This window comes from Phaenicophaeus curvirostris, chromosome 5, assembly GCF_032191515.1.
Source record: "Phaenicophaeus curvirostris isolate KB17595 chromosome 5, BPBGC_Pcur_1.0, whole genome shotgun sequence".
NCBI lineage: Eukaryota > Metazoa > Chordata > Aves > Cuculiformes > Cuculidae > Phaenicophaeus > Phaenicophaeus curvirostris.
In genome coordinates, this window is record NC_091396.1 from 67,691,409 (window position 1) to 67,719,259 (window position 27,851).

Genomic DNA, 27,851 nt, shown 5'->3' on the forward strand with positions numbered 1-27,851 from the left:
TGAACTGCAGCACTGCTGAACGTTTGTGAGAACAAACAAGACCAGACTTCAGTTTGAAATCATCTCAAATTAAGTATACTAGAACATAAAACCAGACTTTTTAAATATACACTTAATACGTGATGCTAGAGACATAAAAGCTTTTCAGCTGGGCTACAAGGGAACTTGTTCTTTCACTCCTATTTCCATAGAGAAGACTGCTGTATCTTTCTGAAGATTGAAAGAGATTCCCAGCATGGCCGAAAAACATCAGGAATAAGCCACTATTATTTCATGCCAGGCCTACTTGTATCTGGAAACTTGTTATTAACCCTACGCAAGAGAAGAAGCTCTCAGTTAACACAGTGGATCCTCAACAGAAGAGACCAGTTCCTGGAAAGATACATCAATACAATCCACAGGCAACTTCAATACAAGCCCTTGAAATAGGAATAATTTGATTCTCCAGCTTGGATCTTCCTAGATATGTACACGTGCTTTTTTTTCCAAAGACACTACATTACCACAAAAACACCAACAAGTTTTAACTCGCTCGAAGACAACACCTTCTGTAACTATTTTTATCTGAAAACCTGAGAAAGCAATAATTCGTTATAATACATAACTAGTACACCACCAGCTTTATATTCTGCAATTAATTTTGCATTTGCATAGCCACTAAGCAGTACCGAATTTAAGCATTTCCACTGAAAGTTAAAACCAGGCTAGCGGGGTTATTTTGTTTGGTTTTTCTCATGTTCACAAATTGTGACTGGAAAAGGCTGCGTGATTTCATTTCAGGTCTCCCTGAGATTTAATTATATTTGTAAAAAGAGAAAGAAAGAAGCCGTTCAAGGTTAAAAGGCCTTTTGGAAACTTTAGGAAAGGAATACAAGCAAAGCCAAAGTTGAATTGATTCATCCTGATCAGCACTGACAAGTTTTCATGAAAATTTTCCTTGTGCCAATTTCCCAATTTCATTTGCACAAAAGGGCAGAGGGAATCAAGTAGTAGTTTTACCATTTGTTATACTTTAGAGACCTACAGGATTTACCTTTATCTGACTACATGACGAAGAGCCAGGACCATTACTTAGGCGTTTATCTGTGCTTTACAGGAAAAAAACATGAGCGTCCAAGAACTTGCCTCCTTCCCCTCCTGCTACCTTAGCAGATGCCTTCATTTTTAATAGGCCAGGTCTCTCAACTTATTCACCACAAAGCAACCCTTCCCATGGCACTGGGGCCACACCTTTCATGCCACCACCTAAACAATCTACAAACCAAATGAACTGACATTTATGCCACAGCATCTAGTCAGCCTAAATAGGACTTGCACCCACCCACTCAACCCAACGTCTCCATCTTGCTAAGCGTGCAACAACCCACAAAGGCCACAAATTCCCCATCATTGAACACTTGGAGATTCCAAGCTACGCCATACCCAAGAGGAACTTCATAAACCAATCACATCATCACAGAATGCCCTGAGTTGGAAGGGACCCACAAGGGTCATCGAGTCCAACTCCTGACCAGCACAGGGCAACCCCTCACACCATGTGTCTGAGGGAGTTGCCCAAATGCTTCTTGAATACTGTCAGTCTTGGCGCTGTGACCACTTCTCTGGGGAGCCTGTTCCAGTGCTCCACCACCCTCCTCTGGACGAGGAACCTTTTCCTAATGTTCAACCTAAACCTCCCCTATCTTCCTACAGTTCCCTCAACCATTCAAAGAGGGAGCAGAAGCTCCCTGCTGAACCCTCTCACAACTCCTCTCCACAAGCATTGACCCATTTCCCTCCTCCCTGCATCCTTCCAGTAGTTCCAGTAGCCTGATGCACTTTACTTGCGTACATTAGCACATCAACATCATGCCTTGCAAGATGGCCAGCGCTACCAAAGACACTGCAGCTCAAACTCTACCCCCTCCACAAGAAACCTTAAAATGTTGTTTCCAACTAATAAAGCAAACTAGGACAAATTAAATTCCAGAGACAGAACGAGCATTTCTGAGATGACCCTGCTCGCATGCAGATCTACTGGGTACTTCTGAAGTTTTCTGGATGTTCCAAAACACCAGACCAACTCATGGGGTAAGAGCAGCCCTGTCCTTTTTCCAAATGTTTCTCGGTGACAACAATACTGAGACAACTATCATTATCTTGGGATAATTATCTCTGTTGATAGAACTATTTCTTGCAAATAAGGGAGTGGTGCTGGCAAAGGCTATGGGCACTGTAATTATCAAAGCCAGTTTCCTACAGATTTACATCAAACAGTTGAGGACTTGGGTATATAATGGAATGCAAACTCCAGCTAAGTTTTTCCCATGCTTGGGATATGTAATGAAAGCCTCTCCTTTGCTTGGATTTATTGCTGTCTAGAAAGCAAGATCACACATGCTCTCTCCCACAGACCAAACACCGTGGCGAGTTCCTATTTTCTGCAAGTCTTGTAGATACCTACTTGACTGCTTCCGAGAGCATCATCAAGTTTCGAACCTTTTTGTGGAACGAGTTGTTACACAAGGTTTTTTGGTTTGGTTTGTTTTATAATAGGAATTAGGCTTAACCAATTCCAAAGAGCAAACAAGACCTCTTGTTATTTAGGACAAGAGCTCTAAAAAACCTCAATCTGTACCTTGAAAAGTTGGATTTCAGTGCAGGGAAGTCATCCTCAAAACTAGTGAGAATATCTACAAGCTACCAGACACAGCTGCATGTAGCCTTTTTTTTTTTAACAATGCTATGAGAATACAAACTATCATGAAACCTAAATTCCTCTCCATATTTATGCAACCTAAACAGGTTCACAGGTGGCATTTCCTCTGGACAAAACCAAGCAACTTGACCTCACTTTCCTCACCTAATACTAACAGTTCTATTAGATATCTTGTCACACTTAGATGCAAACCATCTCATTTCACAGACTCCACTTTGAACAGATGACACGCTGGAGTTCAGTTGTTACCACAGCTGTAATGGGCAAGAAAAAGCACATCATCCTCAGGCTAAATAAAGCTGCAGAAGTATTATCAACAGCTTTCACTGGGAAGTCAGACTTGAGTGAATTTTTCCTCTTAAGTACATTCTAATTCTATCTAGTATGTACTTAGCACATATCAAAAACTCAGCTTGTGCTTACACTATATTTTTACCATCACTGAACTAGTGTGGGCCAACACTGCTGCCAAAACCAGCAGTCCCACCATTCATTTGCTATTCTGTTCCTGCTACTTCTCTCCCTGGATCACAAAGGGGAAACCTAGATTTATGCTTTAAATTTAGTTTTAAACCACATCAATTCCTTGCTCTCCAGTTCACTGTAAAGCCATAGAAGCACTTATATCAGCCAGCAACCAAGGAAAAACAGCACAGGGAGCACGAGAGATTCCTTTGGAAGTATTGCAAGTCTACAGTTATCATGAGATCTACAACACGGGAATTCTAAATTCATGATTCCCCTTTGCAATATCCCACCTCAGAACTTTTCCTGACTGTACACTGAAGTCCTGACTAACTGGAAAGCCCTTTTCTGCCAAAGCATCCAACACATACTCCCCTAGTCACAGATTAAAAGGAAAAAGCCACATGCTAGTTTACACCAAAACGCACACAGAAAACTTGAAGATTCAAATGGCAACAACAAAATAAGTGAACTTGGGTCTCCTTTTACGTAATAACACTGACAGTATTTCATAATCTTTACAAGCACTCCCCTTGTATTACACTGAAGAATTCATTTTGCATCTCCAACTGATGTACTATTTCAGCAAAATAACTTGAATGGGTTTGGGTTTTAAGACAATACTCATTCCAGATACATTTTCCTGTACCAGACCAGAGGTTGGACTCGATGATCCAGCAGGTTTCTTCCAACCTGGTGATTCTATGATTCATAGAACAAGCAGGGTCACATACAGCAGGTTGGTTGTACAAGGACACATCCAGGTGGGCTTGGATAACTCCAGAGAAGGCTTCACAGCCTCTCTGGGCAGCCTGTTCCAGTGCTGCCTCCTTGCTGGGCACTGTCAAGAAGTCTGGCCCCACCCTCCTGACTCTGACACTTTAAGACACTGATAAGCATTGATTAGGTTCCCTCTCAGCCTTCTCTTCCCCAGGCTGAACAGACCCTGGCCTCTCAGCCTTTCCTCGTAAGAGATGCTCCAGTCCCACCTCATCAGCTCCATGGCCTCCACTGGACTCTCCCCCATCCTGAATGAAATACAATCTCACCTCTGCTGGCTAAGACACCTCTATAGGCATAAGTGCTTCCTAATCACTACCAGCTTAATAAAGCACTATTCCTGCAGAGCGAGAAAATCCAAACGAGCAAGTTACAAAGCCCCAAATAATCTCGTCTTTCTCCAATTAAGAGCAATGGGTTTGCATCCGTAAACTTCACTATCCTGAGAAAGGTATGTTGGAGGAGTCAGTTGCAGCTATAATGAGCTTTTCTTTTGTTCTTGCATCTGTGAAGTCATTTTACTCTCATTTAATGCTTTAGGAAGCACTCCCTTCTCCAGTACTTCTAGAATACTCACTGGCACAGTGATCAATTCTGTGCATTCACCACAAGCCTCTTCCCCAGCACCAAATTTAGCACTGCCTGCCTAGTTTATGGCTTCCCATGCAGTCCCAGAGCCTTCAAAGAGGTTGCAGTGGTTCAGAAAATGTGGTCTGACCTGCTAAATCCTCTAGTTATCAGGCAGACTTTTCAGAGAGAAGATCAATTTGCATCACTAGCTAGTAATTAGTGGTTATTTCTAATTTATTTTTTTTTTAGCTACCTTTCAAGAGTTGCTCCTAATTTCTCCTGCTGCCATTAGGAACCTAGCAGTCAGCTCGACCCAAAAAGCTGTGTCCTATGCTTATGGTGTTTTTACGTTCAATTACAGCTGGCTTCGCTCTGATCAAGAACCTGGAGTGTGGATTAGCTAAACACAAGGCTAAAAGGTTAGAAACACCACAGGGAAAATAACTCAACCTGTCAAAGGCGCAGATCAGATAAGTTAGAACCTACATCCCTTCTTCATGAGTGAAACTAAGTAGGACCTTATCTACTGAAAACACTGCAAGTAATCACATGCGAAGTAGCTGGGTTTCTCCAGGGTGACCTTACTTCTCCCTAGGTGTTCTGGAATAGAACTGGTTGCTCTCTGGTTCGCAGGGAAAATGCCTGTTTCTGAGAGGGAAAAGCATATATCAGGGTGCTATGGCCTCCTCCTTGTGTTAACAACAGTGTGGAAACAGATATTCAAGAGGCAGCGTGGAGGTTATTCACTGCATAGGCAACACAACTATATAAGCAGCACAAGAGTTTGATTAAAAGCTTATACTCTAGAAGAGCCTAAAGGAACATGCTGATGCAGACTACTAGAGCATCAGGATAAGTTTCAATTAAAGCAGTCAAATAAGCTGACAGTTCCAAACAACTTAATAGCCAAAAACCTACATAGGCAACCCAGTTAAGCACTACAGCCAGAGAAAGGAATGATTAGTCTCACCTACAACAGATTTCTTAGAAGCCACCCATAATCATGATGCTAATAGGGGAAAAGAGCAGCTACCTTTAATAGGAATATAAAAAAAAAAATACCCAAAACCAAAACACCAAACCCCCACATTTAAGATGCTATTACACCAATTCCAATGTAAGTAATATGCTAGAAGAGCATTAGAATGCAAGGGGCTTCCTATTACAAAGCAGAGGGTAAGGGAATCTGTTCTTTCACATAATGACTTCCTTAACAACCCTTTTCTCCAACATTTTACTGCTCCCCCCCAGCAATTCATTTAACAAGGAGGCAATTTTATTCAGCGCTTTAAGCCCATCTCCAAAGCTGTCAACTAAAACCATTCACCACTGCATAAAACCAGCAATGCTAGCGCACAGCAAAATACAGGGTATAAACTAATCAAGTTCATTCAAAGCATGCTTTTTATTCTAGCTAAAAGAGCATAAGAGGTGGGCAAAGCACCATGTGTAGTGAATCCTCTTTCCAACCCTAAACCTCTCATACTATAGAGAAAGAGCTATTCATCTGAACTATCTATAATCTAACCAAATGCCACTGAAATTGTTTGATACGGCATTTTGTTAAACTAAATACAGATAGATATGATAGAAAGTGAGATCTAGCTTTCACTGCATTCAAAACAAGTCAGATAAACACAAAATCCCTTCCAAAGGAAAGTACTATGCGCAGCTGGGTTTTGATGCAAAAAGAGAAAGAAGTGAAGGAGGAAGACTGTTTATCCAAAACACCAGGGGCTTAGGATCCACACGCTTTTGTACGGAAACAATCTACAATCTTCTCTTAAATACCAGATCAAAAAAAAGAAAAAAAAAAAGACTGGAAATTTCAAAATTAAGACAAATCAGACTTCACATAATGACAGGATTCAGGAGACCTCAAAACACACCTGCCCTGACATACCACAGACTCCTGAGCTATTTGTGCTTCACACATGCTGGAAGGTGCCAAAGCAAGCCATTCAAATTTTAGCCTGCAGAATGACTAGTAATAACACCATGTTATATCTGAAACTTCACTACATTAAATATGCTGGAGAAACTACAGTTGATTCAAAGGAGCATTTGGGCCATTAAGAAAAGGCACAAATCAGAAAATTCGTTTCCTAAGTAATGAAATGATTTCCCTAAAACACTACGAAGGACTATTTGACAGCTCACATTTTCATAAGAAACTGAGAGCTTTCTTATAACTTCAGCTATCCTCAAAATACAAGCAGTTATAAGATCATTTTTGTGATTACACACACAAGAAGTTCCAGGACATCTGCTACTTACAGCTTTTTCAAACGCTCAGGCATGACAAGAATCTTCTTAGGTTCATTTCAGTATCATTTAGCACAGATTAGAGGTAAAAATTGCATCCACTTTGTGAATACAGGTGATCTCACAGGCAGGGAACTGAATGGGAAGTGAAGCACGCAACTACTGTATCCTGACCTGCAACATCCCTGTCAAATTCTATCAAGTTTAACATCCCTTCTAGTTTCCCAGGGAAAAAAGAAAGCTTTACAAATGCACGGTTCCCTGTTCAATCCCAACTGCTTATCAGAAACCCAAACGCTTGCCACAGAAACAGAAAATAAAGAATTCAGTTTCCTTCTCTGCAAGCATTACTGCTTCTCTTAACACAGCAGCTTCCTTGCTGTCATTTAGGCTGCATTATCACTGACAGCTACAGTGGCACAAACAGCTAAAGGCAAGATAATCTACCGCGCTGCCTGCTCTGAGCAGATTTAGAGCAGGTAAGTAAAGAGAAAGACCAAAGAGCTACTTTTCCACCTTCTGGCACACAGCAAGGTTGAAAGTTTCTAGACAGAGGTTATTTTCGATGGCTGCTTCACCATCAGATCATAGAATCTTAAAGTTAGAAAAGACCTTACAGATCTTCTACTCCAACCATACCTGCCTACTCCTAATTCATGTCTCCAAGCACCCCATCTACCCACTTTTTAAACACCTCCAGGGATGGTAAGTCCACCACCTCCCTGGGCAGCCTCTGCCAGGGCCTGAGAACCCTTTCCGTGAAGAAATTTTTCCTCATGTCCAATCTAAACTTCCCCTGACGGAGCTTAGAATCATAGAATAACCAGATTGGAAGAGACCCACCGGATCATCAAGTCCAACCATTCCTATCAAACACTAACCCATGCCCCTTAGCACCTCGTCCACCCGTGCCTTAAACCCCTCCAGGGAAGGTGACTCAACCCCCTCCCTGGGCAGCCTCTGCCAGGGACCAATGACCCTTTCTGTGAAGCTTGACACCATTCCCTCTTGTTCTCTCACATATCACTTGGGAGAAGAGATCAATACCCACCGCTCTGCAACCTCCTTTCAGGTAGTCCTAGAGAGCAATTAAGTCTCCCCTCAGCCTTTTCTCAAGGCTAAAAAACCCAGTTCCCTCATCGCTCCCCGTAAGATTTGTTCTCCTGCCTCTTCACAAGTTTCATTGCTCTTCTCCAGACACGCTCCAGGACCTCAACACTGTCCTTACAGTGAGGGGCCCAAAATTGAACACAGTACTCGAGGTGCAGCCTCACCAATGCAGAGTAGAGGGGAGAACCACTTCCCTGGACCTGCTGGCCACACCATTTCTGATCCAAGCCAAGATGCCGTTGGCCTTCCTGGCCACCTGGGCCACTGCTGGCTCACATTCAGCTGCTCTTGTCCAACACCAGCAGGTCTTTCTCTGCCAGGCAGCTTTCAAGCCACTCTCCCCCAAGCCTGGAGCACTGCACAGGGTTGTTGCACCCCAAGTGCAAGATCTGGCATTTGGCCTTGTTAAACTTCACCCCACTGGTCTCAACCCATGGATCCAGCCTGTTCAGATCCTTTTGGAGCCTCCCGACCCTCCAGCAGCAGATCAACACTTCCTCCCAGTTTAGCGTCATTCCCAAACTTGCTAAGGGTAGACTCGATCTCCTCATTCAGGTCACTAATAAAAATATTGAATGGGACTAGACCCAGCACCAAACCCTGGGGACACCACTTGTGACCAGCCCAAGATGTACCAACCTAACTGAGAATCATATGTGGTTACACTTACCATACAAGTATTCCATGTGAGTTATTGTCACAGGTTCCTGCTTTTAATTCTTACTCTCCAAACAATATAAAAGAAAAAAACAAGGGGACATTCAATGAGGTAGATGTAGAAAACCATCGAGATGTGAAGAACACAGAGGCTGGAAGAACAGCACAGCGCTGAAGTCTGAAAAGCACTATGGAACAATGCAGCCTTACATCCAGAATAGCTAGCAAGAAAGCTCAGGAGTACCTATTTTTCAGTAACAAGTGCATTAAGTACCCTGAAAAACAGAGAGGTAGTTATTTTCATACTCAGTTTTAAAGAACTACCCCAAACCTACCAGACCAGTGTGTGCACCATGTATACATAAGCATCACAGCACAGGTGAAGCTGTGGGGTTTTTTTTTGTCTTAATAAACTAGAAATTAGCAGTGCAGCAACACAGGCAACTACACTTTGATATATATCATCTTCAGACTTAAACCACCTTGACAACTTACTAATTCAGAGCAACTTTGGGTGTTTGCTCTGATCATAATCTATAACAAAGGTAATCAGTCACCTCTAGCCAGGGAAAGCAAGGCTGCTCAGTGTTTACTGCTGATCAGCAAAACTAATTCTGATCTGCATAGCTTTACAACAGCAAAGTGTTTCAGTTTCACGCTTTTATCCAAAGAACTGAGATTTTTCTTCCCTTAAGATGACTCCTCAAAACATTACATCAAAAACACTGAATCTTTACAGGTCTCAGACCAGCATCACAACTATTTAAGGATAATGAGGTATCTGCATGCACTTACTAGGAATGAACCCAAGTCACACAAATTATATATTCCTGCAGTTTTTCACTTCTAGATGCTCAGAGATTCTGATCTCTAGAACAATTCACTATGCAACTTCTTAATTTTGCACTACTACCATCCTCAGATGGGAAGGGGCACCCTTCTCCTGCAAGACTCTTTATATACAGACACAACCACTGAAAACCTAAAGCCACACCGAAAGCTCTGTAGCAGCTAAGTTTCCTGGAGGACCATAATTTTCACTTATTTGCAGTGCTAATCCAGCCTGGCTACTCTTAGTTACATACTCAATGATCTGAAGTTTCTTAAAACTTGCATTTATGCATTCCAACAGACATTAAGTCATTCCCACCAGTGGCACAATGGTTTGTAAAAGAGAAAACAAGTTTAAAACCACAGACAGTTCTCTCTCAATTTTTTTTCCTTCGGAAATCCAGCTCTTTCTGAGCCAAAACCCACAAAGATGGTCAGCACACTATTACTACTTTTGTTCAACAGCTTTCAAAAAGCAAGCCACCTCATGCGTTTTTCTCTATTTATTTAGATTTCTTTGATTTTAAAGGTAAGGATGCCCTATAGGGCAAACCAGACCAAGAAAACAGAGTATCTGTTTAAAGCAATGTTTCCCTGAAGTAGAGGCTGTAATTCTAGACAGCATTACAGAACTTGGAAGTAGCATTTGCAAGCCAAATGGAAATTCAGCTATAGAAATAAAGCTCACAAGCCCAAGACTGAAATTAGAATTGTATTCTGCAGCAGAGCACGCCTGATAGAGCTAGTTCAGAGATACAGAAATCAGGTAATCAATTATAGCAGGCTGGCTCAAAATATTCCCTTTTGACCTCAAGTTTTTATACCAGACATGATTCTCCACAAAGACACCTTGACTACAATACGCTGTTTTTAACTGAGCGGTGGTGTGATGCTAAGAAATTTTGCATCTCAGACCTCTGCCAGTACATGAGGATGCACAAGTACATACGTAATCTACCCCCTTTTATGTGGGCTTTGCAGATAACCAGATCCTTACCTCTTCTCCCTAATGCAGCTAAAGATACCGCATACGCATTTTAGAAAATAAAGAGCACGTTCCCTTGCTACTTGGTCAATACTTTGTCATTATACCCATAAAGACGCCGGTAAAGGTCTGCCACAACTGATTTACTTTCCTCCTACAGCCCTATCAAAAGCAAAAGAAAGAGCTATACCATTTGCTTCTATTATGTTGAAATCCCTCAGGCAAGAGATGCCATTGCTCTTCCACCTTGGGGGCAGCAGGAGATAAGAATGACTGTACAAAAACACTGACATCCCATCAGCCCCTCCCAATATCTTTGTAAAACTCAGAAGTAAATCTTCTGGAACTGCCCATTATAATGGAACAAGCCTGAAGTCCACTAGAGAGGCATTCACATCTGGACAAATCCCAAACAAACGTCCCCTTTCAGAGTTTTGGCCAAGGACAAAAATCCTCAACTAGGCTATTTTACAACCACTTGGAAAGGGAGCCTTTTCACATCCAGAAAATGTAATGTTTGTGTTGAATGAAACAGAATATTAGCCTTAGTTTTTAACTGAGTTCATACTCAAGAGGCAAAAGTACGAGAATGAGACTACATGAGGCATTATTTGTAATTCTCAAAACAAAGTTTCGGGTTATGCTCAAAAAGCTGGTTTTCCAAGAAAAGCAAACACTCAGTTACTCATCAAGGACATCATCTTCCACTGAAAAAGCACAGATGAACTGATCAAAAGCACGATCATCACAACACCATATTCTATACCACGTGCTTCATGAAGCACAATTACTTAAGGCTTTTCTAGTACCCCAATAACAACCATTAAATTTTTCATCCCAAGGCACTGCGGTGGCTTGTACAGGCAAAGAACATTTACTGTATTGAAGTTTTCTTCACAACCACCTGGGACAGACCTTATGGTCTGGCCCAGGCAGCCACTGGGAATTAAAACTCTGCTAAATCCAAACCTCTTCCCCACAGCTACTTGCAGTGCCAGAACGTTTATGTCCATTCCCATTCACTCAAAGTTGACATCCCACCATTACTGCAGGCAGCAGAAATGAAGCAATCACAGCAACAAAGAGAACAATCAAAAAACAAGGAGTTTCATAAGCTGAAGAACCAGCAAAGCATGATTTCCTCTGGGTACACATCTTGCAGTTGGATTCATTCTTTGTCTACTAAGGTGACAGCTCCAACTGAAGCTTTTCCTCAGAGATGAGAATCATAGTCACATGGATTCCTGGATGTCTAACGAGGCGGGGGGAGTCGGGGGCTCATTCATCTTAGACTCTCTGTAACAGAGCTCAAATAGCATTGGGAGGCTTTGGAATAAAATCAGTTCAATGACTTACTTCATTTCCAGTTAGAGACTACAACCTCACCTGTCACTATATCTTTCAGTAAATCATGGGAGTATTCACCAGCAGCAGATGGAAAATGACTGGAATAGCGAGCTAATAGTGCTAGCAGAGTTGAGGATGCAGTGTCCTCCTGCTAGATGACAGCCTAGACAGCTTGGAGCAGTAACTACCTGGGATGTCTCCTTTCATTCCATGTGCTTGGGAGGCCACTCCAGAACTGCCTGCCTTGTTCTACCCCTACCCAGCATCTGCCCTTGATGGCCTCAGAGAGGCATCAGATCATCCAACAGTTTATCCCACACCACCTCAGTACTTCCAAGCAAGTTCTAGAGGCTACGAGCAGTTACCACAGTAAGTCTGAGACAGACACTTGGTCAGAACTTCTCTAGTTTTCAACTAATTTATGCAAAGACAAACTGCACATCTGAACAGGCACTATCTGGACTTTCATTTCTTCCAAACCAAAGAGAGATAAACAACAAATAATAGGAAACTAACAGATCCTGTCAAATACCAAGCTATACCACTAATATTTCCATTTTGACAACATTTGTCACACTCTATATATCATATAAAACTCCTTTTTCTCTAAAAATGGGCAATAATGTATGTAAAACCTAGAAGTGAAAGAAGAAAGCAATAAGTTTAAATTATCCCTAACAAGAGGATCTGAACAGGCTGCACCGCTGGGCAGAGTCCAATGGGATGAGGTTTAACAAGGCCAAATGCCGGGTCCTGCACTTGGAGCACAACAACCCTGAGCAGCTCCAGACTAGGAGAAGTCTGTCTAGAAATCTGCCTGCAGGTGTTGGAGCTACCTGGGGGTGTTGGTTGACAGTGACTGACCATGAGCCAGCAGGGGCCCAGGTGGACTCGGCACTGGTGAGACCGCTCCTCGAATCCTGTGTTCAGTTCTGGGCCCCTCACCACAAGAAGGATGTTGAGGCTCTGGAACGAGTCCAGAGAAGAGCAACGAAGCTGGTGAAGGGCTGGAGAACAGGCCTGATGAGGAACGGCTGAGAGAGCTGGGGGTGTTTAGCCTGGAGAAGAGGAGGCTGAGGGGAGACCTCATTGCTCTCTACAACTCCCTGAAAGGAGGTTGTGGAGAGGAGGGAGCTGGGCTCTTCTCCCAAGGGACAGGGGACAGGACGAGAGGGAATGGCCTCAAGCTCCACCAGGGGAGGTTCAGGCTGGACATTAGGAAAAAATCCTTCACAGGAAGGGTCATTGGGCACTGGCAGAGGCTGCCCAGGGAGGGGGTTGATTCACCTTCCCTGGAGGGGTTTAAGGGACGGGTGGACGAGGTGCTGAGGGACATGGTTTAGTGTTTGATAGGAATGGTTGGACTCGATGAGCCGGTGGGTCTCTTCCAACCTGGTTATTCTATGATTCTAAGACCAGTCTTTAGACTTAGTGATGAATATAGGTAGGAAGCTGTCTTCATTTCAGTAAATGAAAGGCTGCTTACAATCACAGACACAAGCTTCATCTAGGAAGAAAGGGAGGGCACAGAGAGGCAAGCGTCACATCGCACATCTGGTTTTAACAAATGAGTTGTTGCTTTTACCAATGAATACCCTTATTTTCTGCATATTAAAGAGCATCATACACGCTTATCTACCAAGAGGCTTTTTTAGTTTAACTCAACTAAGCGCTTTGCTCCCTTGACCTAAGCATGACAAACTGATCTTTAATGCATTTCTCCGACTCTACACAGTACAAAGCATCACACTTCTACCATCTGACACACCACAACAAATTTCATGAGTTCACAAAACACAAGACAGCTGTTTTTTCTCAACTGCCATCTCTGCCCACAACTTACAAATCAGCCCATACTCTTTCTGGCTTGGGTCTGAATAGTCTGCAACTGGAATTCAGCCAACCCCAAATCCAGTTCCTTCCTTCCTTCCTGCTTGCACTGGCTACGCAATGCCCAGAGGAGAAAGAACAAATCACTTTTGCCACAGAAAGACCTCCTTACCCTTTAACAAAGTATTATTTCACAATCGTCCTCTCTGTGCTGAGAGATTTCCAGTAGGTAAAGCCTTAATATAAAGCAGCGTTCTCCAAGGAATTTAAGGTGCAAATTAGCAATACATGATCAGAAAACAATTCCTGAACTGCATTAAAAGTCACATTGCACATAATAAACTAAGAGGGCATGCTGAGCCTGACTTAGACCCTGCTAACCACTTAAACCCCCACTTTGCTTACAAAGGGAACTGTACTTTATATTTTGTAGTCTTCCTGCATCCTTACTTAGAAAGGAATTTGCTATATATGAAGCTTCCGCATGCTGGAAATTCAAAACTTGCAAAAAAACTAAATATGTAACACTCAATTATTGCAGCTGGAAGTGTGATTGTGCAACCAAAGAGATAAGGTAGGGAAGAGCCAGCAATGCAACTGCAGTATTTTGTGCTCAAATACTGAAAGTAACGCACAAAAAGTCAAAAGTTAAGGTTCTTTTGCTCTGACAGAAAGCAAACTGAGAAATTACTGGAAAAAAGAAAAAAGAAAAAAATAAAAGCAAACTTATTTATCTCTCAAAGGCTAAAGGAGGAACAATATTTAGAGGTTCTTGGAAAGCACTACAACAGGTTTTAAATGGATGCAGGGGCTCACTACAAAAAAAGATTTAAGAAATGGGTTTGGAATTGTGGGAAAACAGCAATTCACATCCCTAAAAACAAAAGAGTAGTTTGCGATCTCTACCTTGTTATCTTCAGCAAGACATCTCACTGAAGGAAAAGAACCTCATCACATTCAGTGAGACTAAAGCCCTGCAGCTTCCAGACACTGCCCACGGAGCTTCATTCCTGGAACCTCTAGGAACATGGGTAGAGTCCCAACAGCAACTGCTTGCCACAGCATTTAAAGGCATCTCTTGTGTTTCAGACTTTTCATTAGTCCAGCGAAGACCAGCTAGACCCAAGAGAGGAGTACAAAACCATGCAAGACCGATCCATTCAGCTATTGCCAAAGTGCCTTGCCCACATCTAGCTCTGATAGAAGAAGTTACTCGGCTGCTCACGTCAACCAAAGCTTGCCCCCCCCCTAGATCTGTCCCAACACCAGTTTGTTTCATTTGCCTCATTTCTTGGTAGGTTTTCTGGCAGAAAACACAGAAGAACTGACAGCCTATTAAAATTAAATCTGCTGGTAGAACCAGATTAGCGAACGCTTCTGTGAAGAAATCCCTTGTCTCCACTGTCGTTCTGCCAGCAAGGCATTGCAACCTCTCCCACCACACAGATGGCTCTGGAACAGGACTTCTGCCGACAGCCTACAAGAAAAGGCTACATTCTAAACTCAAGAACTCAGAACTCATTTCTTGATGCACTGAGAAACTATTCCAGCAAATGTTAAGAGTCAGAAAGTAATTCAAATTAGGCCTTACACATCTGTTAGTGGAAAGGTTAGGACAACTACAGAGTAGTGAATTATATCTAGCCTGGAAGATTCTTCTCCAATGCCAAAATGATTTTTAAGTTCACTTATTGAGTTTCACAGCTGTTTCCTCACAGAGGTCAAGCACAGACTAACTAGGAGGACAGCAAGTTGGAAGTATCAATGTTCCATAAAAAACAGGGTCATCTGTGAGCTACAGAATCCTGCCACAGGATGTGCAGGGAAACAGGAACCATACAGCTCTGTATCTTTCAACAGCTCAGTCTTCCCTGCGAGGGAAGGACATACGCACACTACTCCCATTTCAAAGGCTACGACTCCACCATTACTAAATCTAGCATCAACAATCAAAATAAAGTCATGCTGCCACACATGAAGAAATACAGCTGTGCTTATATCAAAGTTTCAGCCCATTAACTTCTGTGTCTAGACTAAACAGTCCTCCCTCTCCTCCTGAAGGCACATGCTACAGAGTTTGCACATTTGGTCTCCAGTTTATTTGGAATACACCAGAGGAGATTTATGCTTTTATACGCTTCCATTTGTTTGGTTTACTTTCATACAGTGACTAATTGTCTTCTCAATGAGAACCACTTTGTCTTCATCCATGACGTTCACATGCCTTAAGAGGGTACTCCTCGTAAGTTTGAAGCCTACCTGTTTGTTTAGGCATTATTAAAGCTATCCAGCTTGAAGAATAAAATTGTTCCATGACAGTTTATGAACTTACTGGATTCTAAAATAAGGACAGCATACATATTTAATAGCATACATAATGGCTATAAACTGGAGAGGGGCAGATTTAGACTAAACATAAGGAGGAACTTCTTCACGATGAGAGTGGTGAAGCCCTGGCCCAGGTCACCCAGGGAAGCTGTGGCTGCCCCATCCCTGGAGATGTTCAACGCCAGGTTAGATGGGGCCTTGGGCAGCCTGACCTGCTAGAAGGTGTCCCCCTCCAGGGCAGTGGGGTTGGAACCAGATGATCTTTAAGGTCCCTTCCAACCCAAACTATTTGATGATTCTATGATATTTGAGGGTGAACAGTATTGAGAAAGCCTACTAACCACTACAGCTGAGTATGAAGATTGCCTTCCAAAATCATCTATCCATTAGAAAGAAAGATTATGCCAATACTTCTCTATCCTCAGTTCCTTGAATATAAAGAGGAAAAAGGAGTATTTTGCAACAAAACGGGATCAGTTAACATTACAGCACTCAAGAAGAAGACCATACCATGTTAAAAAAGAGAAGGCCAAGAAATGCTATGTGCCAGCTATCTCTAACTCTCCTTGCTTTTCCCCAGCCCTCTGGGGAGGCAGCACAGTAAACTGATATTTCAAGTTAATATTTGTCTCGCTGTGCGACTGGCTGCTTGGTCTTCATTTCATACAATTAATTGCTACACGTAAGTGAAGCCATATCATCATTAATATAAGCAACAAATATTACAGATGAACATTAGGTCTTTATTGCCAAACACTTCATAAGGCCATGCGTGGTCTTCACACCATTCCCTAGCACAGGAAGATTTAAGCTGCATAAGAACAGTCCCATATGTAGTTTATCCTCCTCGAAGCATGCATGACAGTGAGGTCAGGATACACAGTGTGCCTAAGTCTAATATTAAAGGCAATACTATTAAACTGGGGAAGAAGGGGGAAGACACCTGAAGAAAATAATTTCCAGAAGCACAAAACAAGGCTTGCTTACTTTCTCTCCCTACAGAAGAAATAAATTGCTATTGATAGAAGCATGCCTAATAGGCCCTTCAGCTATCGGCACCTTCCTATCATGCCTAATCAAATCCAACTCATCTCAAAACCACTTTGCTTTTAATAAAACAAACTCTTCAGCAACAGAGATGATGTCTGTACTCATTTTCACAACTGTTGTTTATAATATCTTCTGTTGATGACATTTCTGTTGTGAAACATAGGAAAGCTTTTAGCTGAATTATCTTTTCTTCACCATGAGCTAATAACTGCCGCTATTAAGAAGCTGCATGCATGTTTTTGAACTCATGACTTCATCTGCTAGCCAAGGAAGATCTGAACAGAATTTCAGTGCAGAAAAGCCAATATTGCATATACTGCTCCAAAGCACCTGTATTTAGTAACAGAAGTTAAACTAATCAGAGCAAGTAAAAGCTATGATGCAAGTCCAGCATCAACTTGTATTATTCACGGTACAAAACTGCCTGGCAGGGAAGAATCCAACCCAGGATGCTCGACAGCCGGCTGAACGTGAGCCAGCAGCGGCCCAGGTGGCCAAGAAGGCCAAGAGCATCCTGGCTTGGATCAGCCATGGTATGTGCAGCAGGAGCAGGGAGGGGATCATCCCCATGTACTCAGCACTAGTGAGGCCGCACCTCAAATCCTAGGTTCAGTTTTAGGTCCCTCACAAGAACATGGAGGGGCTGGAGCATGTCCAGAGAGGGGAACAGAGCTGGGGAATGGTCTGGAGTACAGGGGTTATGGGAGCAGCCCCAGGGCTCTGGGGCTGCTGAGCCTGGAGAAGAGGAGGCTGAGGGGAGACCTCATTGCTCTCTGCAGCTCCTGGAACGGAGGTTGTGGTGAGACGGATGCTGGTCTCTTGTCCCAAATAACCAGTGATGAGAGGAAATTGCCTCATGTTGTGCCAGGGTAGGTTTAGATTGCATATTAGAAAAAAAATTCTATATTGCAAGAGTGGTAAAGAACGTGAAGAGCCTACCAAGGGAAGTGGTGGAGTCTCCATCCCCAGAAGCATTCAAGAAGTGTGTAGATGCATCACTTGGAGACACTGTTTAGTAGGCACAGTGGTGTTGGGCTGACGGTTGGACTGGATGAGCTTAGAGGTCTTTTCCAACCTTAATGATTCTATAACCCAACCCTATTAAAATGTCCTGTCCTCCTGCCATACGGCCCCTCAGTAACACGTTTTCAAAGACTCCAACTGTTTATATTACAACTGTTGAAGCTTTGCTGTGCAAAGATTTCATACAGGGCCTGTCTTCTTGTATCTTAAGCTCTATCAACTGTAGCCTACAAGTCCTGCTTGTGAGAAGGGCAGTAGAAAGGTGATAATTTTGAAGAGTCAGTCAAATCCGGAGACAGATTACTCTTACCGCTGAAGTCCCAGTACCATGATGCCAACTCCAACCTTAAGAAAACCCCATAAACAGCTTACTGTATGTCACCCTTCCCCTCTCCCAGTCTTTGTTTCATTTTATTATAAATTGCATATCCAGAAGTGTATCCATTACAGAGTCAACTGTACAGAGAGACCCGGAGAGAGCACAGGAGGTCCTATGACAAGGTTACATGTATAAGTCGCAGCACTGAAGGGGCACATCTGGGCACTCAGAAAGGATGCACAGCGGTGCATCCCAGCAGAGGAACTGGGACAGCACTGCTCCAGCTATTCCCCTCCAAGCTCCATAGCACACTGATCCGCTGCATGCCTCTACTGTTCTTTATTGTGCTATTTGCTTAAGATGAGGACCAAGACCTATTCTACGCCACCAAGTAGTAGGATTAAAACAGTCTAATAACAGATGTTATTTACAGTTTGCCAGAGAGGTCATGAATTGGTGTCCCAAAGTACAAGAATGATGCTATGATCAAGACCAGTAGACATCTAAAAACACAAGCCAAAGGTAAGGGAGGCAGAAAATTCTGAACTGTATCTTGTCAAGAGCAAAACAAGTCATTTAAAAGAAAAGCAGGATTCCTTTCAACACAGTATTAGCAGATATGGGTGATAAAAGTGAAAAATACAAGGACACCACTTAGCAATGTACTTAAAAATAAACACAGTGAGAAGCTTTGCTTCACAAGTCTCTGGAAGTGAGCATGCTCGCTACGCCAGCATCCCTGTTCCCATCCCTCAAGGTTTAAGCTTGTGACAAGTCACATGCAAGCTTTTCAGTGGTGACCCTGGGACAGAGTGAAAATCAACATAAGGATATTTGTTGACAAAAGGAAAAACATCCTCAAGACAAATGAGATTTAGGGTATCAAACAGCACCAGAACAGGATTTGACAGCACAAAGTACACCTGGAAATCAGCAAGAGTTTCTGTTTCAAGCAGGGAGTTCAGACTGAATCTTCTTTGACTTTACTTGCCTTGCTGACCACAGGACATTAAGCCACAAGTACAACACCGCAGAATAACCAAACAACTCTAAATGACATCAGGAGAAGCACTTCTACCAACCATGAAGACTGCACCTGTACAACATGCTAGAGTAGTTTCCTTCGGAAGGTTTCACACCCATACCCATCATGGACACTCACGACAAATTCAGAACCAAGACCTGTGCAGCCACTACCCAGAAGAAAAACAATACAAGACAATGGCTGGTTCACCCTACCTCAACAGCTGTTGCCAAAGGCACATTTATAGTATTCTGCAAACAGTTGTAAAATTTCTCCACTGATACTCTGAACTAATGAGCTCTACCTTCAGCAAGGCTCAGGCTCACACTATGCTCACACACATTCTCACTAGCTAAAGTACAAGAAAAGGTTGCATCTTCTCCAAGTATCAAGTTGATAAGCGCTATCACTACTAAGGAATAATAAATTACTATAAAACAACCATAACTTAGTCTGAACTGGATAGTAAAAAGTTCCTGACTTCAGGAAAAATCTTTTCAAGCAACCTTGCAATCACAGTCGAAAAACAGCCTGCTGTTAAGATGGACCATGAAATAGCTTAAGCAAGATGCTGCTTTCAGCAACAAAACCCAAGTCTTAATAGCCTAGAAAGCAATTTCGGGGTTTATATGCATATTTTATATCAGAACCAAGTGGACTTTCACAGTATCAACACATTTACAAATTTCAGCTGAAAATGGAAAACTATGCGTCCCTAATTTTGCCAAGACAGGAAAGGAGCAGCTATTTTATCCCACATGAGAACTGCATCAGTCAAAGTCAAAGGTGTTTATCTCCCAGACTCGTTTACTCAGAGTATACAGTCGGTTTACTGTATTTTAAGAAAAAAAAAAATCTTCGCTTCTGCTTGAGTGACCTACTGCCTGTACATATCAAGGGGATTACAGTTTAACTTGCAGAACACTCTCAGCTTCCTTTTCATCACAAGCATTAAACATGCAGATATTTGATGCTCTGATTTGCTTCAACAAATATAGATTTTTAGCTTCTAGAGTTTGAAGTTTCTGCTCTCTGATTCGACATCGGTATCGAGATGCTGTGAATAAAGCCTACCACTGGATACAAATCTGCACTCCAACAAAGTCAAGAGTACTCCAAGGAATAGGATAGTAGCAGAGAACCAACATGTTTTCTTTCTTTGCTTAAACAAAGCAAAACCTTTGCTCTACCCAGCTGTACACAAGCTTTCATTGGAGAAACCCATAAATCTTTCCTAAAACACAACCCTTTCTGCTACTTTTTTCTACATAGCAGTTAATGTTCTACTCAGACACAATACTTCTGGTGTTTGATTAATCTCCTTGCAAGCTATGAACTGGCACTGACCACATTCTCAGTATGCAGCACATAAGACCCACCATAAACTAAGTACAAGACATAAAGGTCTCCAAGAAGCCACTGTAACCACCAAATAAAAAGATAAATCCACTTCAGAACAGCAGCCTTCCAGCTGTGAATGTTGAAGCACATGATCCTCAGCAAGAATCATGACCTTGAACATATTTATGGAGTGGCTACCATTATCTGCTATAGATGCTCCTTTAAATGAAGCCTGAAGTACAATTTTAAACAATGTTCAGAAGCAGAACCCAAGTCATCTAAGCAGTTTCACCAATCTATCTACACCACATAGTGCAGAAAATTGCACAATCATTAAGAAAAAGCTCCAGGTTTATATCAAATAACAAATCCATCAAAGTGCAGCGTAAGCCCCCAGTATAATGCCATAGCAAGGATGACCCTTCCTCTGCCTTCAGTCCATGAACAGCAGCTCACAGCTATCAAGGACAAGCAGAGACACCACGTTGCATCTGCATTTGCCGACACTACTACAAAACCACATCAGCATCTCTTGCTGTGCAGCTCAGTAAGATTAAAAAGTTACTTGAAAAGCCAAACAGATAAGTTAAAAACTGGAAATGTGCTTAAAAGTAGGAAATACTTAAGGAACTTTAGCTTCTCAAGGAGGTAGTCGTTAAGAAGCAACTTTGATCAGTCAGAAAAAGCCTGTAGGAGAAACTGGACTCAAAGTGGAGGTCCTTTCCAATTAACACAAAAAGGCATGTTTCAAATCTAAGTTTTCTCCACATACAAAGTGGTCCATCAATCAGAACAACTTCTCAAAAGTTACCATAGACTTCACTATAAACACAGATGCGAATTTTCTTCTGGTTTTTTGAAAGGTTAAATTTAAGCAGAACTCTGACCTGTTTACGCCAAGACGCCCAACAGTCCACGTTAAACAAAGCTCATAGAACAATTCACAGCAGCTCCTTTGGGTGCTGCAGCCTCAAAGTTAACTGATTGGTTTATTCTAGTGGCTGACTCTGGAAATTTTATACATAAAATGCTGACAGTGATTTCAAAGCGACCACTGCAGCAACACTGAGCGACAGTCCTTAGTTTTGCCTGCTTACATAAAAAAAAAAAAGATTAGATTTGGAGAACCCATTAAGTCTATAAGACAAAGTCTTCCTCAGCTGAGGATACATCAGGCTGTACCTCCTTGATAATTTCGAGTAGCTAACAGAAGTCTTTGGCTAGTAAGAAATACTACACTTGAGTGCATGCACCCATTGGAAACCCCAGCCCAAACTCCTTAGAAGTGGTTGCAATACGCCACATACCTGATGTCTGGTACAAAATCCTCTCATCACTACAGATCTCAGCCATTGACTAAAACTTACACTTCTTTGGCGTTCCTCCTTCAGCTTCCATCCTTTAAATCAAGTGACTTCTCTGGGAAGTTAAAGCTGCCCATGGACATCACGCAGTCCCAAACGGAAAGAGATTTAAGGGCAGCAGACTATGACACCTGCCTTCAGCAAGAGCTTCCCTGCACAGCCAGGGACCCGCAGCCAGCACACAAAACAAAGCCTGAATGCCATTATGCCAGGATAAATCCTTCAGACTGTAATTCACAGCTAGGGGAAAAGAGGTACTGGGAGGAGGGGAGAGGACACGCACCTCAAGACACCAAACAATACCAGTCAAGGCAAATGAAGCCTACTGGCAAACACCACACCGGTACCGTGACACTCTACTCAGCTACTCATTCCTGTATTCATTATCTCTTATAAAACTCCCTCCAGCCCCAAGTTCCAAGAAATTACTTTGATGAGACTTCAAATAAAGCTTTTTTTTTTTTTCAAAAAACTTCAGAATACGGATGTTTCCGTTTCAGCAAGAAATCCATCGCCTTCTGTGAACAGCTGATGCTCCGAGCAGATGTTCACAAGCAGATTCCACAAGCAGATTCATCACCAAGCAGATGATCTCTTCTTTACCAGCCATCTTGACCTGTCTGGCTCGATTTACATAAACTGTTTCTATTCACTACACTATTGATTATGTAAACCTCGACAAAATGTTAACCAAACACGCACTGCCACATCACTGACAGCAAACACGTCACGGGCTGTTGGGAGAAGGTTATTAGAAATAGATTTGCGGTAATGACTGACTTCAAATGCCTTAGGCTTTATCCTCTGATCACATTAATGCCCATACAAGCAATCACAACTATTGCAAAACAATACAGGAGTACATTCTGTTGGGAGAGCTACCTACTGCCAAAAGAACGCCTTCCCTTTCATTTAAAGGTCAAGCGTAGAACAAGCCAACTTTAACACTGCCAAGACCGAGTAAGAGCAAAAGAAAAAGTTTTTTTCATCTTAAAACCAGGGCTCTCAGCTGTTTGCCAGATATTCCAGCTCCTTTGTTAATCATCCTTAAGTCTCACAGCTCAAGACAGAAGTTATTCATCAACATCACAATCAATGCTTTTTCTAAAAAAAACGTGTCTCAAAACAATTTTTTTTTTAACTCTAGCTGTGAGGTCACTATCAATTTCAATCAAGCAGTTGTAACTAAAGCTGAGATGCTACGCTTACGCAGTTCACAGGTCTGTTTCACTATGCAGAGGAGAAGAGATCTACATTGTCTTACTTAAATGGAACTCCAGATTACGAGATTTTAATACAAAATGGGTATTAAGGATGTGGGTGGTTTTTTTTTTTTATAGAACACTGAACGATTCTAAGTTGTTCCAGGAGTTCCTAGTCACAAATGTTGAGTCACCAACGAAAGAGAGAGATATGTTTGTATTATTTATGGCACTACATATAACATTTCAGACATCTCTGATAGGAAACGCAGTACCCAAGATCCATTTGACACTTTAGGAGCTAAACCCCTAATCTTCAGATCACAAATGGAAAACGTAGTCACTGAAGTCATGGTATTTCCTGGAGTGTTTCCATCGTGTACTAATTTCTACATCCCCTCCACCAAGCCCATTGTGTCAGTGAGCTGAGACAGCCAGTGCCCCATTGTTTCAGTGCAGCCTACAGACACACACTGACCAAAGAGATCCAGCTGCCAGCTTGCAGACTTCTTGTCCATAACCACACTACAAGGACAAGAGGATTCATTTGCTTTTTTTGTACATGCAACACCGAGGAGAAACGACCTCAGGAGTTTCAGAGAGCAGCTGACACTCGAATAAAACCTTAACCCAGTCGCATAAAGTTTATTTAAATTTTATTGGCATGTTTCAACACACAACAGTGAAGATCAACACCTCTGGCAGAACCAATAAGCTGAGATCAATGCATTTCCATATTAAAGGCAAAACACACCAGACTTTGCTGGGTTAAGATCAGAGCCAAAATATTTCACACTTCTGTACTTTCAACTGCTGCTAAAAATAGTAAAGCAACAGAAAGGAAAACGCTTCCAGCTGTGCACAGAAAGCCTCTGCAGCACAACATCAATTTATGCACTCTAATTTAATTAAAGATTCAAGATTATACTCTGTATGTATTGTCAGAGACTGTGCTGCACAGCCAAGGTTACCCTCCATCGCCACGACTGAAACAGCAAGAACGTTTCTTTATTAAATTTAGTTTGATATTGGTATTTCTCTGGAATCGAGTTACTCGACTTAAATTTGAGCCTGCCCAGTGCCAGCTCTGCCAGGCTCACGGTTATCGCTGTATTTTATTCCACAGTAACTGTATCCCTGACCCAGTCTCGTGATAAAGAGCATTTAGCATCCCCAAAGGAAAAAGGTACAACATTGGCCAGGGGAGCACCCAGCCTCGTATGCTCTTTTTATTCATTCCTGGCGATCCAAGCAGTTACTCCACAGAGCCCAACACAGTTCTTTATGGAATGACTTGACCAAAACACAACAAAACCAAATGCCCTAACAAAGCAGAATAAGATTTGCCACGACCTTGCAGCAAATATGTGACGGATTCCGGGGGAGGCTGAACAACGCAGCCAGACTGTTCTGCCTCACAGCCGAAACCTTCCTATTCTATTTATTCCTAAAAATGATCCCATTAACCGTCTGTTCCTGCATATTAAACTATCAAAATTAAGCATCTCTTATGAGGTTGACAAGGGCTCCCAGCAAGCCTGGCTTAGACTCTGCTCCCTTATCTGCTTCCACGGCGCTCAGCAGAAAGGCTCCCAGCTTTAACAGCAGGGTAAGCACATAATTCCCGGCGGATTACTTTAAGATCCCTATCAAGCTGAGAAAATAAACATTTCCACCACGAAGCCGAATGCAAGCGCTTCGTCCTCCCACACAGACACACACACACACAACCCCCTCCTCCATCCACACACACATCCCCCGCCTCTCCTCCTAATTCCAAAGTCATCTCCTCTGCAATCTGCACAATGTTCCTGGGGGAAAGGGAACGGAGGGAGGATGGGGGAAAAGGAGGATGGGGGAAAGGGACCGGCGAGGGGATGGGAAAAAAAAGGAGGATGGAGGAAAGGGACCAGAGGCAGGACAGGAAAAAAGGAGGATGGGGGAAAGGGACCGGAGGGAGGGTGGGAGAAGGGGAAAAAGGACTGGAGGGAGGATGGGAGAAGGGGAGGATGGGGGAAAGGGACTGGAGGGAGGATGGGAGAAGGGGGAAAGGGACTGGAGGGAGGATGGGAGAAGGGGGAAAGGGACTGGAGGGAGGATGGGAGAAGGGGGAAAGGGACTGGAGGGAGGATGGGAGAAGGGGGAAAGGGACTGGAGGGAGGATGGGAGAAGGGGGAAAGGGACTGGAGGGAGGATGGGAGAAGGGGGAAAGGGACTGGAGGGAGGATGGGAGAAGGGGGAAAGGGACTGGAGGGAGGATGGGAGAAGGGGGAAAGGGACTGGAGGGAGGATGGGAGAAGGGGGAAAGGGACTGGAGGGAGGATGGGAGAAGGGGGAAAGGGACTGGAGGGAGGATGGGAGAAGGGGGAAAGGGACTGGAGGGAGGATGGGAGAAGGGGGAAAGGGACTGGAGGGAGGATGGGAGAAGGGGGAAAGGGACTGGAGGGAGGATGGGAGAAGGGGGAAAGGGACTGGAGGGAGGATGGGAGAAGGGGGAAAGGGACTGGAGGGAGGATGGGAGAAGGGGGAAAGGGACTGGAGGGAGGATGGGAGAAGGGGAAAAGGGACTGGAGGGAGGATGGGAGAAGGGGAAAAGGGACTGGAGGGAGGATGGGAGAAGGGGAGGATGGGGGAAAGGGACTGGAGGGAGGATGGGGAAAAAAGAAGGATGAAGGAAAGAGGGAAAGGGACCGGAGGGAGGATGAGTGAAGGGGAGGATGGGGGAAGGAGGCCGGCGGGAGGACAGGAAAAAAGCAGGATGGGGGAAAGAGGTTGGCGGGAGAAGGGGAGGATGGGGGAAAGGGAACAGCGAGAGGACAGGAAAAAGCGAGGATGGAGGAAAGGGACCGGCGAGATGACGCGAGGATGGGAGAACCGGAGGACGGGAGAACAGGACCGCCCCCCCCAACCCCACACAAAGTTTTTTCTCTGCAGCCCCATCCCAGCTCCCTCTCCCCCCCTCGCTTCCGACCCTTCCCTCACCGGGCAAGCCGCCCCCCTCGCCCCCCCGCCCCGCTCCCATTACCCACCACGGGACCCCCGCACCCCGCTCCCTTCCCCTCCTCCTCCTCCTCCCCAGCGCTCACCCCAGCACCACCAGCTCCCCGTACTTGACGGGCTCCTTGTTGGGCGCGCAGTGCTCCTCTTGGCTGGGGGAAAACATGGGGCCGCTTACGAAGTGTCCCCCCCCGCCACCGTCCCTGTCCCCGTCCCCCTCCCGCCCCGCCGAGCGGGCTGCGCGCTGCGCCCCGCACTGAGCCGCGCGCCGCCCGGCAACAGCCACTACACCGCGGCAGCACGTACCACCTCGCCGCGGCAAAGGGGGGGAAGGGCGGAGCCAAGGGTTGTGTTCCCCCCTCCGCTCGCATTCATTGCCTGCGGAGGGGGCGTGGCGTTGCGCTGCTTGCCCACCCCCCCGCAGCGTAAGTGGTACGGGCTGGCGGTGTTATGTAAACATAGAGTAAAGGGGATGGGGCTGCTCTTAAAGGGGCCGCGCGGGGGCGGGGGGGGGCAGGGGGCGGGGGTCTGCGTCACTTTCGCGGGGGGGCATGGTTGTCCCGGGATGCTGTGGCTGCCCCATCCCTGGAGAGGTTCGAGGCCAGGTTGGATGGGGCTTGGAGCCCCTGATCCAATGGGAGGTGTCCCTGCCCATGGCAGGGAGTGGGACTGGCCTGGCTTTGAGGTCCCTTCCAACCCAAACCATTCCATGACTCTATGATTCCATAATTCCATCATTCCATGATTCTATGGTGTCCTGGGCTCTAGGTCACTTGGGGGACTGGAGCACAGAGCCCCCAGGGAGGTGTCTCCATCCCAAAGCAGGGTGGCTCAGACCCACACGGGTATCCCACGGGATGGCCGTGCGGACCAGGGAGCAAGAGGCTGGAGAGCGGCCCAGCAGAAAGGGGTCTGGGGGTTCTGGGGGAAGGAGAGTTGAGCACGAGCCGGCAGCGCGTCCTGGCAGCCAAGAGGTGACCTGGGGTGCATTTCGAGCACCACGAGTGCTGGGGGCAGTTTGGGGCACCACGGGATAAAAAGGATCTAAAGCTACTGGAGAGCATCCAGAGGAGGCCATGACGTCGGTGAAGGCTTTGGAGGGGAAGCCGTATGAGGAGCAACCAAAGTCACTTGGTCTGATCAGCCTGGAGAAGAGGAGATGGAGGGGAGACCTCATTGCAGTTGCAGCTTCCGTGCAAGGGGAGGAGGAGGAGCAGGCACTGAGCTCTTCTCTCTGGTGACCAACCCCGAGGGAATGTCAGGAAGATGTGCCAGGGGTGGGTTAGATTGGACATTAGGAAAAGATTCTTCACTCAGACAGTGGTGGAGCACTGGAACAGCTGCCCAGGGAAGCAGTCACGGCACCAAGCCCAACAATATTCCAGTAGCATTGGGACAACACCCTCAGACACATGGTGGGAATGTTGGGGTTGTCCTGTGTAGGGACACAGGAGCTGGACTCGATGATCCTTGTGTGTCCCTTCCAACTCAGGACATTCAATGATTCACATCAGCCTGGAAGTCTGGTTCTAGATCAGCCAGGGGGTCTAGGTCACACTGTGGGGTTCCAGATCACCCCCTATCCCCTGGGTCTGTTATAACCTGGGGCATGCGGGGGGCCTTCAGACCCACACCTTGCCTGGGCTGGGGGTTCTAGATCACCAG

The 27,851-nt window shown here is 44.4% G+C and overlaps 1 protein-coding gene and 1 long non-coding RNA gene across 2 annotated transcripts in view; both read right to left on the minus strand.

Moving 5' to 3' along the window:
* Positions 1-26,356, minus strand: part of PELI2 (pellino E3 ubiquitin protein ligase family member 2) — an 81,275-nt gene extending 54,919 nt beyond the window's left edge. Inside the window, exon 1 of the mRNA XM_069856886.1 lies at positions 26,276-26,356. Coding sequence (XP_069712987.1) covers positions 26,276-26,352 — 77 coding nt within the window. The 5' untranslated portion in view covers positions 26,353-26,356. The remainder of the gene's footprint in view (positions 1-26,275) is intronic.
* LOC138720595 (uncharacterized) overlaps positions 1-27,851 on the minus strand; it is a 512,056-nt gene that overhangs the window by 398,217 nt on the left and 85,988 nt on the right. The window lies entirely within an intron of this gene.